The 15620-nt window shown below is 41.2% G+C and overlaps 1 protein-coding gene across 10 annotated transcripts in view; it reads left to right on the plus strand.

The window, feature by feature from the left end:
• The first annotated feature begins 5423 nt into the window (after nucleotides 1–5423).
• The window catches only part of TDRD12 (tudor domain containing 12), a 161779-nt gene continuing 151582 nt past the window's right edge, over nucleotides 5424–15620 (plus strand). For 5 of the 10 annotated variants that reach the window (XM_039503496.1, XM_039503490.1, XM_039503498.1 and 2 more), the window contains exons 1-6: nucleotides 5580–5693; nucleotides 5903–5959; nucleotides 8426–8479; nucleotides 11263–11313; nucleotides 12643–12795; nucleotides 13817–13953. In XM_039503496.1, the coding sequence (XP_039359430.1) occupies nucleotides 8450–8479; nucleotides 11263–11313; nucleotides 12643–12795; nucleotides 13817–13953 (371 nt within the window). In that variant the 5' untranslated portion in view covers nucleotides 5580–5693; nucleotides 5903–5959; nucleotides 8426–8449. The other 5 variants (XM_039503494.1, XM_039503497.1, XM_039503492.1 and 2 more) reach the window with 4 other exon arrangements.

The following is a 15620-nucleotide window of genomic DNA, read 5'->3' on the forward strand; positions in this document are numbered from 1 at the left end:
GAAAACATTACTGTCCTACCTCAAACACCCCACGTTTGCTCCTTGACTATTATACTAGTGGTATCTTGCCTTGCTATCTTTGTCTCATGGTGTGGGAATACAGCTCACATAGCTCCCAAACTGTTGTTCATCTCTGCTACTTTTCTTTTACAAGTGGAGTTTTCAGAGCAAGACCTAGTGATATGAGATCTACATGAAGGTGCTCCATGTTGTACATAGAAGGGAGAAGAGAGGATAATTAGGGGCTAGACCCTAGATAGTAGAGCTTGCCAGATAACAACAGTTCCATTTCATGACAACTTTTGAGGTTTCAAATTTTGGTTTTGTTCTGCATTGGAACAAAACCAAAACTATCTGAACACTTTCACAAACAGAATTGTTGAAACATCCATTTTCAGATCAAAAAGCTCAGATTTTCAAATAGTAAGTGACTGGGGAGTCCACCCTGGGTCTCTGAGACCTTACCATCAAACTTCATCAAATCAATAAATCTCTGTGAAACAGCATATATTGACAAAAAAAGTTGAAACCACCTCTTCTAGACAAGAAGACGACGAAGGAAAAAGTGGCAATTGGGAGATTTTTGTGGTTTAGTGTCTCATGTTATTTCAGCTCTTAACCACTGCAGTATTAGGACTATGAGGGGTACAACATGCTTCTGTTCTGTTGTTTGCGTACGTGGTCACTTAAATGCCCCAGCTTGAGCTTGTTTTTTAAACTTCCGTTTAGCCACTAAAAATGACAAAAGTCTTTATAGCTAAATTTTCAGGCAGTGAACTAATAGTTGTTTGTTTTTACTAGAGTTACATTGAAAATATATCTGAAAAATAATGCAAAAATGCTGAAATGGTTAATTTTTATTACTTAGGTTTATTTGTATTCTATATGTAACACAACTAAGTAAATAGCAGATGTCCATCTATCTAGCTGGTATTGTCAGGCAGTTTGTCATATAGGCATTGCAGTAAAAGTGTCTTTTAAGGATAGGGTAAGGGCTTTATGGACTAGTTTGTGGACTGAGATCTGTGCAAGGAGTTCCACAGGTTGACTGTGCACTGTGTGAAGAACAACTTCCTTTTATTTGTTTTAAACCTGCTGCCCATTAATTTTATTTGGTGGCCCCTAGTTCTTATATTATGGGAACAAGTAAATAACTTTTCCTTATTCACTTTCTCCACACCACTCATGATTTTATATACCTCTATCATATCCCTCCTTAGTCTCCTCTTTTCCAAAATGAAAAGTCCTAGCCTCTTTAATCTCTCCCCATATGAGACCCATTCCAAACCCCTAATCATTTTACTTGCCCTTCTCTGAACATTTCCTAATGCCAGTATATCTTTTTTGAGATGAGGAGACCACATCTGTACGCAGTATTCAAGATGTGGGCGTACCATGGATTTATATAAGGCAATAAGATATTCTCTGTCTTATTCTCTATCCCCTTTTTAATGATTCCTAACATCCTGTTAGCTTTTTTGACTGCTGCTACACACTGCATGGACGTCTTCAGAGAACTATTGACGATGACTCCAAGATCTCTTTCCTGATTAGTTGTAGCTAAATTAGCCCCCATCATATTGTATGTATAGTTGGGGTTATTTTTTCCAATGTGCATTATTTTACATTTATCCACATTAAATTTCATTTGCCATTTTGTTGCCCAATCACTTAGTTTTGTGAGATCTTTCTGAAGTTCTTCAAAGTCTGCTTTGGTCTTAACTATCTTGGCTCAGGTTTGGGAATCTCCCTAACATCCTCAGCCGTGAAGACTGAAGCAAAGTATTCATTTAGTTTCTCCAATGACTTTATTGTCTTTAAGTGCTCCTTTTGTATCTTGATTGTCCATGGACCCTACTGGTTGTTTAGCAGGCTTCCTGCTTCTGATGTACTTAAAAAACATTGTATTACCTTTTGGGTTTTCGGCTAGCTGTTCTTCAAACTCCTTTTTGGCTTTTCTTATTACATTTTTACACTTAATTTGGCAGTGTTTATGCTCCTTTCTATTTATCTCACTCGGATTTGACTTCCACTTTTTGTTGAGGATTATATGAGCTATGTTTTGGTAATAAAATATCTTCAAGGAGGAGCATTATGAAGGCAAGAGAGCTGCCATGGAATTACTGGGGAGTCTGAAAGGGGAAAATAAGGAAGGTGTGCTAGATCTGTCACTGGTGGGGCCATGGTAGCATACATCCATACAAGTGATGGAGTCAGAGAGGAGGGTTAGGGGCTTAATGTAATAAGATTACAGAAGTAGGTTAATTGTAAAGGGCATTAGATAAGCACAATAAGCTTGTATTTGAAGTGGAAGAGGGTGAAAGCAGTGAGGGATTCTGAGTTGGGGGGTTGACAATGAGAATGATGAACCAATAATTTAGCATTTGAGGGGAATTAGGTAAGTGCTAGGAAGATGAGAGAATTTAAAAATCTTTATACTACAACTCATCAGTTTCAGCATGAGACCTTCACCACTTCCATACTATCTGGCTCACTTCACTTATTGCAGTTCATCTATATATTAAAATGAGCTCTGAGAAGAAATGCAGTATAGATGACATGCAGGGGATTACCTCATTGATCGTGGAAGACAGTACAGCACTACATAATACCCCTTTACTCTTTTGCACTGCTACTGTCTCAAAATCTATTTTTTCAAGGTTTTTTTGTATTAGTTTGTTACTGATGTCTATCGGTTCTTCTGATTTACCTCTTTGGGTGAGATCTTTTTCTGTAAAACACTTTTGAAATCAAAGATTATTGAACAATTTAAAAGGGAAATTTAAAATCAAGTAAGGTTCATTTCCTTGGTAGAAAGATAAACTACAAACAAATTCTTATTACATGAGAGTGTGTTCAGTTGAAAATATTCAAGAAATATCCTTTCCTTCTCATAAGGAAGTTTTAAGAGAAGGGATTACCTGCCAGTAACATTTTAAATCTTAAGTGAGTAGTTTCCAGATCATACAGACTTTACTGATGTCTGTATGATCTGATAAGCAAAAGCAATCCAGCAGGGGGAATATTCCAGGCCAAAAAAGAGGAAAATCTGAAATAAATCGAGAATGCCTTATTTTTTATACCTAAAGCTATGTCAGAAGGAAATATTAAGTGAGTTAGATACCATTTGTACATTATTTCTATGGGAGACTAAACTGTTATAAGATACTAATGACTGAATGAAAATCAGTGGTGGAAAAATGTGAGAGACTAGATTCTTCCTGTAGGGTGGAGCATGGAGATCAGAGTAAAATATAAATTCCTTTATATAAAAGAGGAAAAATGGTAAGAGTTCTTTTTTGAAACAAATAGCTCAGAGGCGGGCAAATTTTTTGGCCTGAGGACTGCATCGGGTTTCAGAAATTGTATGGAGGGCCAGTTAGGGGAAGGAGGTGTGGGCTGGCCCCCACTCCTTATTTGCCCCCCCTTAACTTCTTACCCCGACGCCCCACCCTCCAGGGACTCCTGTCCCATTCACCCAACCTTGTTCCCTGATGGCCTCCTGGGACCCCTGCCCCATCCATCCACCCCTTTCCCTGTCCCCTGACTGCCCCTGGAAACCCTGCTTCTGACTGCCCCCCGACACCCCATCCCACCCCTCCCTCCTTCCTGACTGCTCCCCCAGGGCCCCTGCCCCTATTCAACCGCCCTGCTCCCTGATCGCGCTGCCTGGAGCACCGGTGGCTGGTGGTGCTACAGCCATGCTGCACAGCACAGAGCATCGGGTCAGGTCGGGCTCTGCAGCTGCATTGCCCCAGGAGCTTGCGGGGAGCACTGAGGCTGCAGGGGAGGGGGAACAGCAGGGGAGGGACCAGGGGCTAGCCTCCTGGGGCAGCAGCTCAGGGGCTGGGCAGGAGGGTCCCACAGGCCAGAGTTCGCCCACCTCTGACCTAACTGCTCTGAGACTGATTTGTTTGTTGACCTCCTAGACTTCTTGGAATTGGAAGAAATTAAGACAGTTTAATTAGAGTAAAACAAAATATAGATTTTTTAAGAATAATCATGTTTGCCCCTCACACCCATACAAGGTTAGTGTATGTGAACTAAATATACTATGCATTTAAACACAAATACAATTTGCAGAGTAAACATTGTAGTGTTGTTATAAAGATTTAATCAGCCTGAGTGGAGGATGCTGATAAATGGGTTATCTCAAAGAAGCAGCAAGAAGACCACACTTTCCTGTATTGTGTAAGAGATATGTTATAAAAATGCAATTTTAGAAATGTTTTAGTGAATTGACAGGAATTTAATTGGTAATGCTTTTCCTATGCCTGCAGTGTAGCTGGAGCAGGCTTGGTTATGCCAGGTCAATGACATGTGCCTTAGAGTCAGCTGTAAAAAAGTTAAATAAAAATGGCAAAGAGTCCTGTGGCACCTTATAGACTAACATGTATTGGAACATGAGCTTTCATGGGTGAATACCCACTTCGTCGGATGACGTTCACCCACGAAAGCTCATGCTCCAATACATGTTAGTCTATAAGGTGCCCCAGGACTCTTTGCTGCTTTTACAAATCCAGCCTAACACGGCTACCCCTCTGATACGAAATAAAAATGATCAGAGCAAGTTTTCTATACCAGAACTAAAATATTCTCTTAAGCCTGGCCAGAGCTAAAACCTCAGGTTCCTCTCAGTGGGAAAAGGGGATTCTCCTTCACTATAGGACTCGACCTCTTCTAGCCCCTGAGGCTGTGGGGACTTGTTAGTGTAGCTGGAGAAGCTATGCTGCATGAGGGTGATGAGGGCTTGTCTACACTACCGTGTGGGATTGATCTAAGATACGCAACTTCAGCTACCTGAATTAATAGCCTAGCTGAAGTCGACATACTTAGATCTACTTACTGCAGTAAGTTGACAGCTGACGCACTCCCGTCGACTCTGCCTGCGCTTTTTGTTCTGGTGGGGTACTGGAGTCAATGGGAGAGCGCTCAGCAGACGATTTTTTGCGTCTATACTACACCCCTGCTGGATCGATCCCTGCAGGAGCAGGAATAATGGGGGGGGGTTGAATGCAAGGAGGGGCCATTTTTGTGTCAGGTTCCTTTAGCATAGCAAGATTGTGGCAGCCGTTTGGAGCGTTAGACCAAGTCCCAAGGAACAAGTAACATTATCCTACACCTTCCTCGCGCCCTTCCCCTTCTGCCTCACATCGCCCCTTTCCCGCCTTCTCCAACAGCGCCCTGGATGGACCCTCCCCCTCCCGAGCTGCCAGGGAGAATACAGTTGGAATCCTGCGCGTGCATAACACACCTAAGCAGAAACAGTTTGGCGCCATTACAGTACGGGGTGGGGGAGGCTAAGCTGGGGTGGAGGCTGTGCAGGCGCTTCCGAATGATTTATCCACGTAAGGTAGGGAGCTCCGGGCTTTTCATACGGTCGGCATAAAAGAGGTAACGTGTGCTCGTGTAACGCTCTTATTGCGCAAGCGCGGGGCGGGAGGAAGACCCTTGCCAGTGTAGCTTCACCATGCGCATGCGCAGTAGAGATGCGCATGGTTGGAGTTGCGCGGGCGTCGAAGGGAGGAGTGCCCTCGGCGGTTAGCGCCTCTGCCCGTTCAGGCTGTGTAGGTGGCAAGGCCAAGTGTGGGAAGAGGCTCTTTTAGAAGCTTCTGAGAGAAGTTTGAGGGTGGCTGTTAGTAGTGGGCGCTCGGCCGACGGGCACCTTCGTGGGATGGGGATTGTGACTGAGGGTGAGGGCTGTTGCGTGGGTCATAGCTGGCGGTGGGGGAAAGGATGCGGCTTCCCGCTGAGAAAACTCAAAAGAGCAACAGAGAAATATAACCGGGCGGAAGGAGTTTGGGGGGGGGGGCGTTTTCTTAATGTTCTTAAAGAATTTTTTTTCTATCCCTAGTGTGTTGTTAACACTAGAGCCTCCTTTATTTTCTTCTCTTTTCCCCAGGGATCTGCGTTAACCCTGACAGAAGAGGGAGGAGAATTGTGTGCTTTCCTTATACATGTGAGTCTCAAGCTAGGGATGTGTGAATGGCGCTGGTAGGGGAGTGCTGGGTGTATGGCTTTCCTAGTATTGTGTGTGGGGGTTATGGGGAAGTTGCCCCACCCATGTATATTTTTCATATATTGAGGTGAATGTGGGATTTAGACAAACCCTCATGCTCCCAAACATTTTATCCCCAATATGAAGAAGGGGTGTGGGTCCCCTCATCAGTCCCACACATTATAGCCATAACATTGATGAAGGGGTTAGGAAACTCCACATATTCCTTCTGTGTTTTATTTCCGATATGGAGAGGTGTGTGTGTGTGTTGCTCTTTCACATTTATCGCTAAATTGAGAGATGATGGGAAGTCACTTCCTACCTAACATATGATCCCCCAAACTAGAGTGTGTGTGATGGGAGCATTAGGCTGAAAGAGGGTTGTCACATTTCTTGTGATAATATAGCCATAGAGATGGCATCACTTTGTAATTGTTGAAATATGTCCTTTCTGTCTAGATTTCTGGTTCAGGCTCTTTATTAAATTCAACTTTTTTTTTCTTTACCAGCTTTTTTTCTTTTGGCCTCATTTTCATTCTGAAATGTCAACTTTCTCAGCCCTCCATCCTCCTCTGCTTCCCCATGATTGGGCTCCCTTTAAAATATGTATAGGATTTTGTCAGCTTGATATTTATTTAAAGAGTTGACAGTTGTTTCCGATATCACACCGGCCCTTACGTATTCCCCTGCCACATTTTTTGGTTTTTATAATCACATTTTCTTATTTTTAATTTTTTTCTCTCCCTGGTTGCTGTATGAAAGGAACACTGAAACAAAAGAGAAAAATGACAGATTACATATTAAAAAAAATAACAAGTTATTAGACAAAAAGACTGTTAAATGAACAAAAACTAGAAAAAACTTTTACTGTAGTATTTTAATTTATAGTATTCTTAGGTGTTACTTAAGCGATTTTCAGACACTTGTGATTTTTAAGTTGATGATATATCTTTAAACATTATGTGTTTCTGTAGATGGACTTAATGCGCTTTGTAAATTTTCACTGTACCTTCAAAGATAAAACTCATCTTTCCCTGCCCATTGTTTTATTTTTATCGGAGATGTGGAGGAGAGGATCTTTCTTGTTTGTTTGTATCCGTTTTTCATTCTTTTATATCTATGAATCTTCACTAAGGTAGCTTTTTTTTTTTCCTTTGTAAGACTAGAGATCAGTGTGTCAGTCACTAGATCATGTAATTGAGCTCTGACCACTTCACCATTTTGCCCCAAATTTCTGTTTTTAGGAAAGGCTATTAACTGAACTCTTCTGTTATTTCAGAGATCAGTTCATTAAGAGAAAAAATTAGTAACAAATACATCTTCATAAACACAAATTCTAACTCTACTACAGCACTTAAATTCCTTGTAAAATTTTTGGAAAATTCAGCACTAGTAATTTGCTAACTGGACTAGTGCAGATACAGTACACATTTTTGTTTGAATATCTAGCGTGAGCAGCTGTTCACTGAAAAAATACAAGTTTTGGGGTGAGGTAGGGTGGAAAGTACAGTGATGGAAAAAGTGTTTATTTCAGTCCTGTGCATAATTTAAACCTCTAATAGGACTTTGAAGTATAAATTAAAACTGAATACAAACAGTTACTGCTTAATTATCTTGTTATTTACCACATGTAATCTATTTTTTCACCCATTGATCTCAAAATGATTTACAAAGCGGAGGAAACATCACTTTTTACAGATAGGTAACTTGAGGAAAAAAGGGTGATGGTGTGATTCCCCCCCGGTACTGCATCTACAGCTCCCATTAAGTGAGTGGGAGCTGTGTGTGCTCTGCTCTGCACTTCTGAAAATCAGCATAAATGACTTGTCCAAGTTTGCAGAGAGACGTTCAAGGCCAAAAGAGATCATTATGACAATCTAGTCTGACTTCCTGCATAATGCAGGCAATAGGAATGCAGTCAGGATTTCACTCCTGGATCCTGTTAAGGTCAAATGGAAATGTGCCATTTACTTCAGTGAGGATAGGATTTCACCTCAGGTGGCTTCTTGCCTAGCCCCATGATTAGTTAACTAATCTGCAACTGCCCTGTGTTTAAGCAGAGTTTTTCTATTGAGTTTTGATATAGAAGTGTAAGATATATGATCAAAATAAGTTATGTATTTCAGATATTCCAACTGCACTAAACAGATATTTTATATGAATGTGGTTATGTGTTGGGTAGTTAATCTTAATTAGGCTTCAAATTAAGTCTCATTTAGAAAAAATGGTTTACTTAGTGAAGGCTGTATTTGCAAATCTAATAGCTAGATAGATATCTTTAAAAATACAGCCAACTAAGTGAGTCTATTGTAAATCTGTAGGCTCTTTAGATATGATTAGTATCACTTCAATTTTAGCTTCAACATTTATCAGATTTCTGTAAAATTGATAGCTAAGCACTTAGTTATCTTTTACGTCTCATTTCAGCATTGCAGAAGAGGACTTCAATAGATGAAAATGATTGAAGTCTTGATATTGAAGGTATATTGATTTTGTTTTAAAAGAAGTCTCAGTATCGTAAAGAACTTGTGCATATATTAGAACACAAGAAACTTTAGGGACAGGTAAAAAAAATCCAGAATAAAATGGTTCATATTTTTTTTTTTTGCCAGACCTTTTGGGCATACAGTCAAATTGAAATCTAGTAAGTTTAAAAAAAATTAAAAGTAATTTCAGACATTTATCTGCTCCTGAACTTTCTCTGCCAGTTTTTATTTGCAGGGATACTTTAATATTCTTAACTTTTTCTCCCATTTTACTGCATGAAGCCCCATAGAAGCAATGTGTGATACTGGCCATACACGTATATACAAAGTAAACAAAATGTAAAAATAGAGAGATACATTTTAGCTATATTAATTTTTGGTGTTACTACAATGAGTGGAAAAACAAGTGTGATTTTTGGGTGTGTGCGCAAATCTGCATTGTCCTTCTATGAAAAAGAGACGTTTGTTTCAGCAGATCCTGGGGGGAGTGGTGGGTAGAAAGCAGGGAGCTATGGCTCTGTAGTATTATGTTCTTTTTGCCTGTCCACATGGAAGGCCTGCTGGGGAGAGAGCATCATTCCTTGGAAATAAGTGAGGAAGCAATAGTTAAGATAATGCTGACCAAGTAGGTATTATCACTCACTGTCCTCTGTTATGGTGGGACCCTTTTCTACAAAACAGAGTATAACAACAAGTTTGGGACTGATAGGAGCATGCTTCTGCGGGAGCATGGCTGCTATGAAGATGGTGGGAATTATTACGGAGGTGTTGGGATTCCACAGATTACCTGTGATCCATGTAGATTTCAGAAGATCTGTATGCGTTAATGATTGAATTCACTGCCTGTTCCTCAGGGTGGGAAAAGCCAACCCCTCTTGGTGGAAACTCTAAGAATAGGCATTCATGACATTTCCTGCTCCCTGTGTAAGAGAGGCCCATAATATTATAGATTGATTGTCTTTATGCATGGTTTAGGGCACTTGCAAAATTTTTACAAAGGTTTACCAGCCCTGGCACACTTTACCTCAGTGATTCTCCACCTAGGTTAATATAATTTAGTAAGGCTGCTTTAGGTGGGAACTTCTGAATACCAGAAAAATTGAACTGTGAATACAGAAAGAAAACAAAGGATAGAAGGAAAAAGTGGACAGAAATTTTGTGGTTCTGACAAAACTGAACATTTCCACTTGAAGAGCTCAGTTCCAATTGCCTGCTCTTTTTTTTTCCATTCCCAAAATGTAGTAATTAGGATTCTCCTTAAATTATTCTTGAGCTGAGGAGGGAACTAACACTAATTGTGGTTTGATTCAGGGAAGGGCAGGTGTGATGTGTCCTAGGTATGCCCTGTATGTAGGAGATTGTTGGAGGAGAATGTTGTTTGTTGTGAAACCATGAAATGTGTCCTTACTCCCAGGACTCTAGGCTAATATTTTTGTGTTGGGAGATAGATGCTTCTAAATCCAAAATTGTAGTCTCCAGCTCCAAATCTTTGGTCACTACCCAGTCAGTTTTTAACAGAACTCAGTAATATTCTAGTGATGATTAACTTACGTCATTTAAAAATAATTAAACTGACAATATAAGGTTTTCTTATGCCCAGCATCAATAGGACATACATTTTCTAAATATATTAAATGTACAATAGTGAACAAAAACTAAGATTTCCTTTTATTGTAAATACTCTGTTAAAAATCCATCCTGTGCTCCCTCACTAGACACAACTGTCCTTTTTCTACACTGCTATTAGTCCTTCCTTCATCCCTCCCCATGTACATGGTGTTAACTTCCTCCTGCAGTGCAGTCAGCAAACCCCGTTCCCATCCTACTTTCTCAACCAGACCATGCCTGGTATTTACCAAGTATTTCTTGGCTTGATGTCCAACAGGTTTCAGTGGGTTTCTTTTATGTTGCTTGTACCCTTCTTGGTGGTAAACTTGCTGGGCTGGGACCTTTGATCCCCTTATTTAGTTGAACCTTTTAACTTAATTAGCCTTCTCTGGAAACAGGCAGAGCATAGGCAACACTTCTGCCTATCTTTGCTCTCAGTGGAAAGATGGATAAAGAAAAGAGAAGCAAGCACAGAAAAAGATGTGCCAGTTATTCTGCCATGCTTCAGTCCCGCATAGAAGGGCAGAACCGTTAAGCTTGCTTTTCTAGCTGCAGGAGCAGGATAAATCTTTATGCTCATGAGGGAGGCAAGAAGCAGCATAAAAGGGACTTGACTCATATTTATCATCTGGCCCTGTGTCTTTATTAGAATTGTCTTTAGATAATTCTAATCATGCAGAAAGAAAGCTTATGTTTCATAAATGCAGAAAACAGGCTTAAATTCTGATTTCCCAGGCCATACCCATAGAACATTCTAAAAATAATTCCTAGCAGATATCTTTTAGAATAACATCTCGTCTTGATTTTAAAACTGTCAGTGATGGAGAATCCACCGTGACCTTTGATAATTTGTTCCAAAGGTTAATTACTCTCACTGTTAAAAATGTACACCGTATTTCCTGAGTTTGTCTAGCTTCAACTTCCAGTCATTAGATTGTGTTATACCTTTCTTTCCTAGAGTAAAGAGCCAATTATTAAATATTTGTTCTCCACATAGCAATTTATAGATTGTAATCAGTCACACCTTAACCTTGTCTTTGTTAAGGTAACAGATTCAAGGAGCTCAGTCTGTCACTATAAAGCAGATTTTCTAGTCTTGTAATCATTTTTGTGACTCTTCTCTGAACTCTCTCTAATTTTTCCACATCCATCTTCAATTGTGGGCACCAGTACTCCAGTACCAGTATTCCAGCCACGGTAGCACGAGTACTAAATATAGAGGTAAAATAACATCTCTGCTCCTGCTTGAGATTTCCTCTGTTTATGCATGCTGGGATCACGTTAGTCTTCTTGCCCATAGTGTTGCACTGGGAGTTCACATTCAGCTGATTAACCATCACAACCCCTAAATCTTTTGAAGAAGCTTATAAAGCATTCCTGTAAACTCACTCCACAAGAGATGCCACATAATGGTCAGAGAAAGGTAATTTTATGAGGAAACATGCTGAGTGAATCCTTTGGTCCTGTATCCCTGTATTTTTCCAACCACTATAAAATAGACATAATTATGAGCCCATGCGATTTGACAGGAATATTACAAAATATGGTGTGTCAGTAACCTTTCTTGACCCCCAATTTTTGTATCTCTGGGTACAGTTTAAACAGTCCAATAATCTTCCTGGGATTTTTTTTTTTTTTTTACTCAAAGTGTCTTATTTTGAAGATGTTGGATGTGAAGGCAGTAGGCAGAGGAAAAAATATTTCTTAGGTTTAGATGATTGAACTCTCCATATTCAACCGTCTTGGCTTCCTTCAAAGAAATTATTTTTGGTAAACATATGCCACAGAGAAGGAATGGATTATTTTAATTAAAAGTCTGTTACAGATCTTGGGTTAAATATGTTAAGGAAACATGAAGAGTGTATTACAGTTTTGGAAGTTACCAGCATTTCTTAAGCTATTGAGTTCATCCAAAACTGTGGAAAATTATGGGTTAAAAAAATTGGGGAAGCCAGCTTGCTTTGGAGGTGGACTTTGGAAAAAACTGTACGTCAGTGCTTAAGCCCAAAGCACAGTGGAGAGGTGAAACCATGTTCCAAAGAAGTGTGCTCCAGATCCCCAAGACCAGAGTGTGGAGGAAAGACCAGGTGTCTTCAGTATGCTTCTGGATTGGAGGCCCTGGAATGCAAAATTGTTCCTGGCAACACAGCTGGTGAACTGGACTTTGTTATGCTAAGAGTATAGTATGTAATACTTTAAATGTGTAAATGCTGTTGTTTGGAATGTTAAACAGATTATCCTAATTATTTTTTTATAGAAGCCCTTCCATTCACCTTTTAATGACAAAGTGTAAATATCAGATTTCTGACTTTTTAAGCCACTAGAAGCTCTGACTTTTTAAAAACTTTTTTCATATTACATTGCCAGTTATGTGATTTGAACATTAGTGACCATTTTGTCATTGAAAGTTTGTGTATGTATGTTGCTAAGATGTTCTTGGAAATGTGGCTTTTAGGTTGTTGTTTTTTATTTTAATCACAGCACCTGATATTACTCATTGTTCTTGTCGTCTTTTTTTGTGGTTTTAATTATGCTTCACCTTTTGATTAGATTGAAGACCCAGGTTGCTTTTGGGTCATTGTAAAAGGATGTGGGCCTTTTGTAGACCGTGAAATGGAATATAAAAAACTGCATGCTGAAATGAATCAGTTCTATAACAGAGATGTGGAGGAAGTAAAGCCATTAACATTAGAAGAAGGGCAGGTAACATTTTCAGTCATTTTGCTACATAAAGATTGTGAGGGAAGTAGAAAATTCTGGTATTTTATTGGGTCGTTAGAGGTTTATATGTTTGTTAGAATCATAGCTTATAAGTATTTCTTATCCTGAAAGTATTTCCATTGCAGTACATTAAAATGTAACTACACTATCTTTTTCTTGGGCTTTTGAGAAAAATGTGTGGTGTGGGTTTAGAGGTATTTTGGATGTTTGGGCAGTCCTTTTTAATATTATATAATTTAAGTTAGAGGATGAGCACATGTACAGTAAAAGCTTTATCTGGCATGTTGGCAGAATGAGGGGTGCCAGTAAGTCAAAAATTCCGATTAAGAGGGAGGGAGTTGGGGCACAGGAGCAGTTTCGGGGTACCGGATCTGGGCGGCGCTCACCTCAGGAGGCTCCTCGCAAGTGGTGACATGTCCCTGCTGCTCCTAGGCGAAAGTGCGGCCAGGCAGCTCTGCGCACTGCCTCCGCCCGCAGGTGCTTCTCCCACAGCTCCCATTGGCTGGTGACTGTGGCAAATGGGAGCTGCAGAGCCAGTGCTTGGGGTGGGAGCAGTGCACGGAACGCCCGTGGCTGTTCCTCCGCTTAGGAGCAGCAGGAACGTGTCACCACTTGTGGGGAGCTGCCCGAGATGAGCACAGCTCAGATCTGGCACCACGAGCCTCTCCCGCATCCTAATTCCCTGCCCCGAGCCCCCTCTCACACCCAAATTTCCTCCCAGAGCTTGCGCCCTGCATCCCCTCCTGAAATGCTGGGTTTTAGAGCTTTCCAGTTGGCAAACTGCTGGATAATACAGATTTTACTGTACATATTTTATACATTTGTAGAAATAATATATAATCACAAGCTGCAAAATACTTTTTTGGAGGACATCACTGGAAATAAAACTGTATTTTCTTCTCAGACTTTGTGCTGTAGCTATTTCTGTATTCAAGAAGTGAATATATAACTTGTACAAATTTAGGTTCATGTACAGAAATATATGTATCTTTTATTTCCCCAGGTTTGTGTGGTTTTTTGTCAGGAACTGAAATGCTGGTGTAGAGCAGTTGTTAAGTCAATCCTGTTCTGTGCTGATCATTACCTGGCAGAGTGTTTCCTTGTGGATTATGCCAAGTATACTCCTGTTAAAACAAAAAAGTATGTATTATTGTGATTTACGAAGTTATTGCTGAAACCTTTTTTGTCATATTAATGCACTTGAGTATTTTTAATCTTGATTTATATTGACTAAAACTAGAGAGCCATGGTAGTTTAAATTGTGAAGACTGTGGATCAAGTCCTGCAAACACTACTAGGCCTATAATGGGATCATTCTCAGTATTAAGAACTACCTGACGTTATTTACAGTATCAAGTGCTACATTTGTCACTACACAGGCTGGATACCTCTAGGGCAGCATTTGTCAAACTGGGGTCTGTGAGGGTACTCCCAGGGGTCCACTGGCCCCACTGATCAACTTCTCCCCCTCCCTCCCAGCGCTTCCTGCATGTTGGGGGAACAGCTGTTTAGCAGTGTGCAAGAGGCTCTGGGAGGGAGGGGTAGGAGTGCGGATGGGGCGTGCTCTGGGGAGGGGGCGGAATCATGTCTGGGGCTGCCGGCCCTGCGGATCAACTCTTCCCCCCTCCCTCCCAGTGCCTCCTGCACACCGTGGAACAGTTGGGAGGGAGGGAGAGGAGTGGGGACGGGGCATGCTCGGGAAGAGAAGAGATGGGTCCTAGGGGGAAGGGGTGGAGTGGGGTGGGCCCTGGGGCTGAGGGGGGGAGTTTGGGGGTCCACAAAAAATGTAAATCAAAATGGTGGTCCTCAGGTTGCTAAAGTTTGAGAACTGCTGCTCTAGGGGTATGCCTACACTGCACACTCCTTACGGCAGTGTGTTGAGTACATACTCTGTATGACCCTGGAGCATAGGTATAAATAGCAGTGTAGATGGTGAGGTGCTGCTGAGGTGAGTAAAGACATGTTTTAACCCTTAGGATATGTACCCTACAGGGCTCTCTACACACTCAAACAGTGCCTCTCCCATCTACATTACTATTTTTAGCAGGGTAGCGTCTCACTGAAAGTCTTTTCCTTCCACAGGGAGTTACCAGAGCCTTTCCCTGCCACTGGGAAAGACTGGCAGCAGGTTGGAGCCTTTCCCCACTGCCCCTTTCCCCTGGCTGGAGCCTTTCCTCATGCAGTGAAAGACATGGGCAGTCAGGAAAGGCTCCACCAGCAGCTCCCAGCTGCTGGAGCCTTTCCTCTCTGCCAGTCCCTCCCATGCCCTCAGGCTAGAACCTTTCCTCATTGCAGTGAAAGGCAAGGGAGTTTCCAGAGCCTTTTCCACTGCTTTCCCCCACCGGAGCCTTAAACTGAGGAGAGTAGCTACGCTAGACACTGCAGTGTGGATGCAGCTTGCTTTTCATTGCAGTGTATGGCGATGCATATCCTGTGCTCTGCCAGTGGTATGCCATGTAGACATAGCCTAAAAAAATGCACCAGTATTCACGAAAAGAACCTTCTTTGGTGCAGAAGGGATCAAATTGGGTGAAAAAGCCTCCAAATACCAAGGAAGCGAGCAACATCTCTGCAGCATGCTCCCTTTGGCCTCAGAAACTGGAGGAAGTATTAAAGCTGTAGGTTTTTTTTTGGGTGAGGGGGAGGGCTGTTCAATGTCTTCAGATTGGTTGGGTGGAGGTGAAACTAGGGTACAGCTACTTTCCTTAACAAGCGCACTTTAGTGATACTGATTTCAGAAATAAATCTGTTCTGTGCTTGTGGCTGGTGGAGCTAGCAGTAACTGGCTTCCACATCTTCAATTTTCT

This window comes from Mauremys reevesii, linkage group 16 (genome assembly GCF_016161935.1).
Source record: "Mauremys reevesii isolate NIE-2019 linkage group 16, ASM1616193v1, whole genome shotgun sequence".
Taxonomy (NCBI): domain Eukaryota; kingdom Metazoa; phylum Chordata; order Testudines; family Geoemydidae; genus Mauremys; species Mauremys reevesii.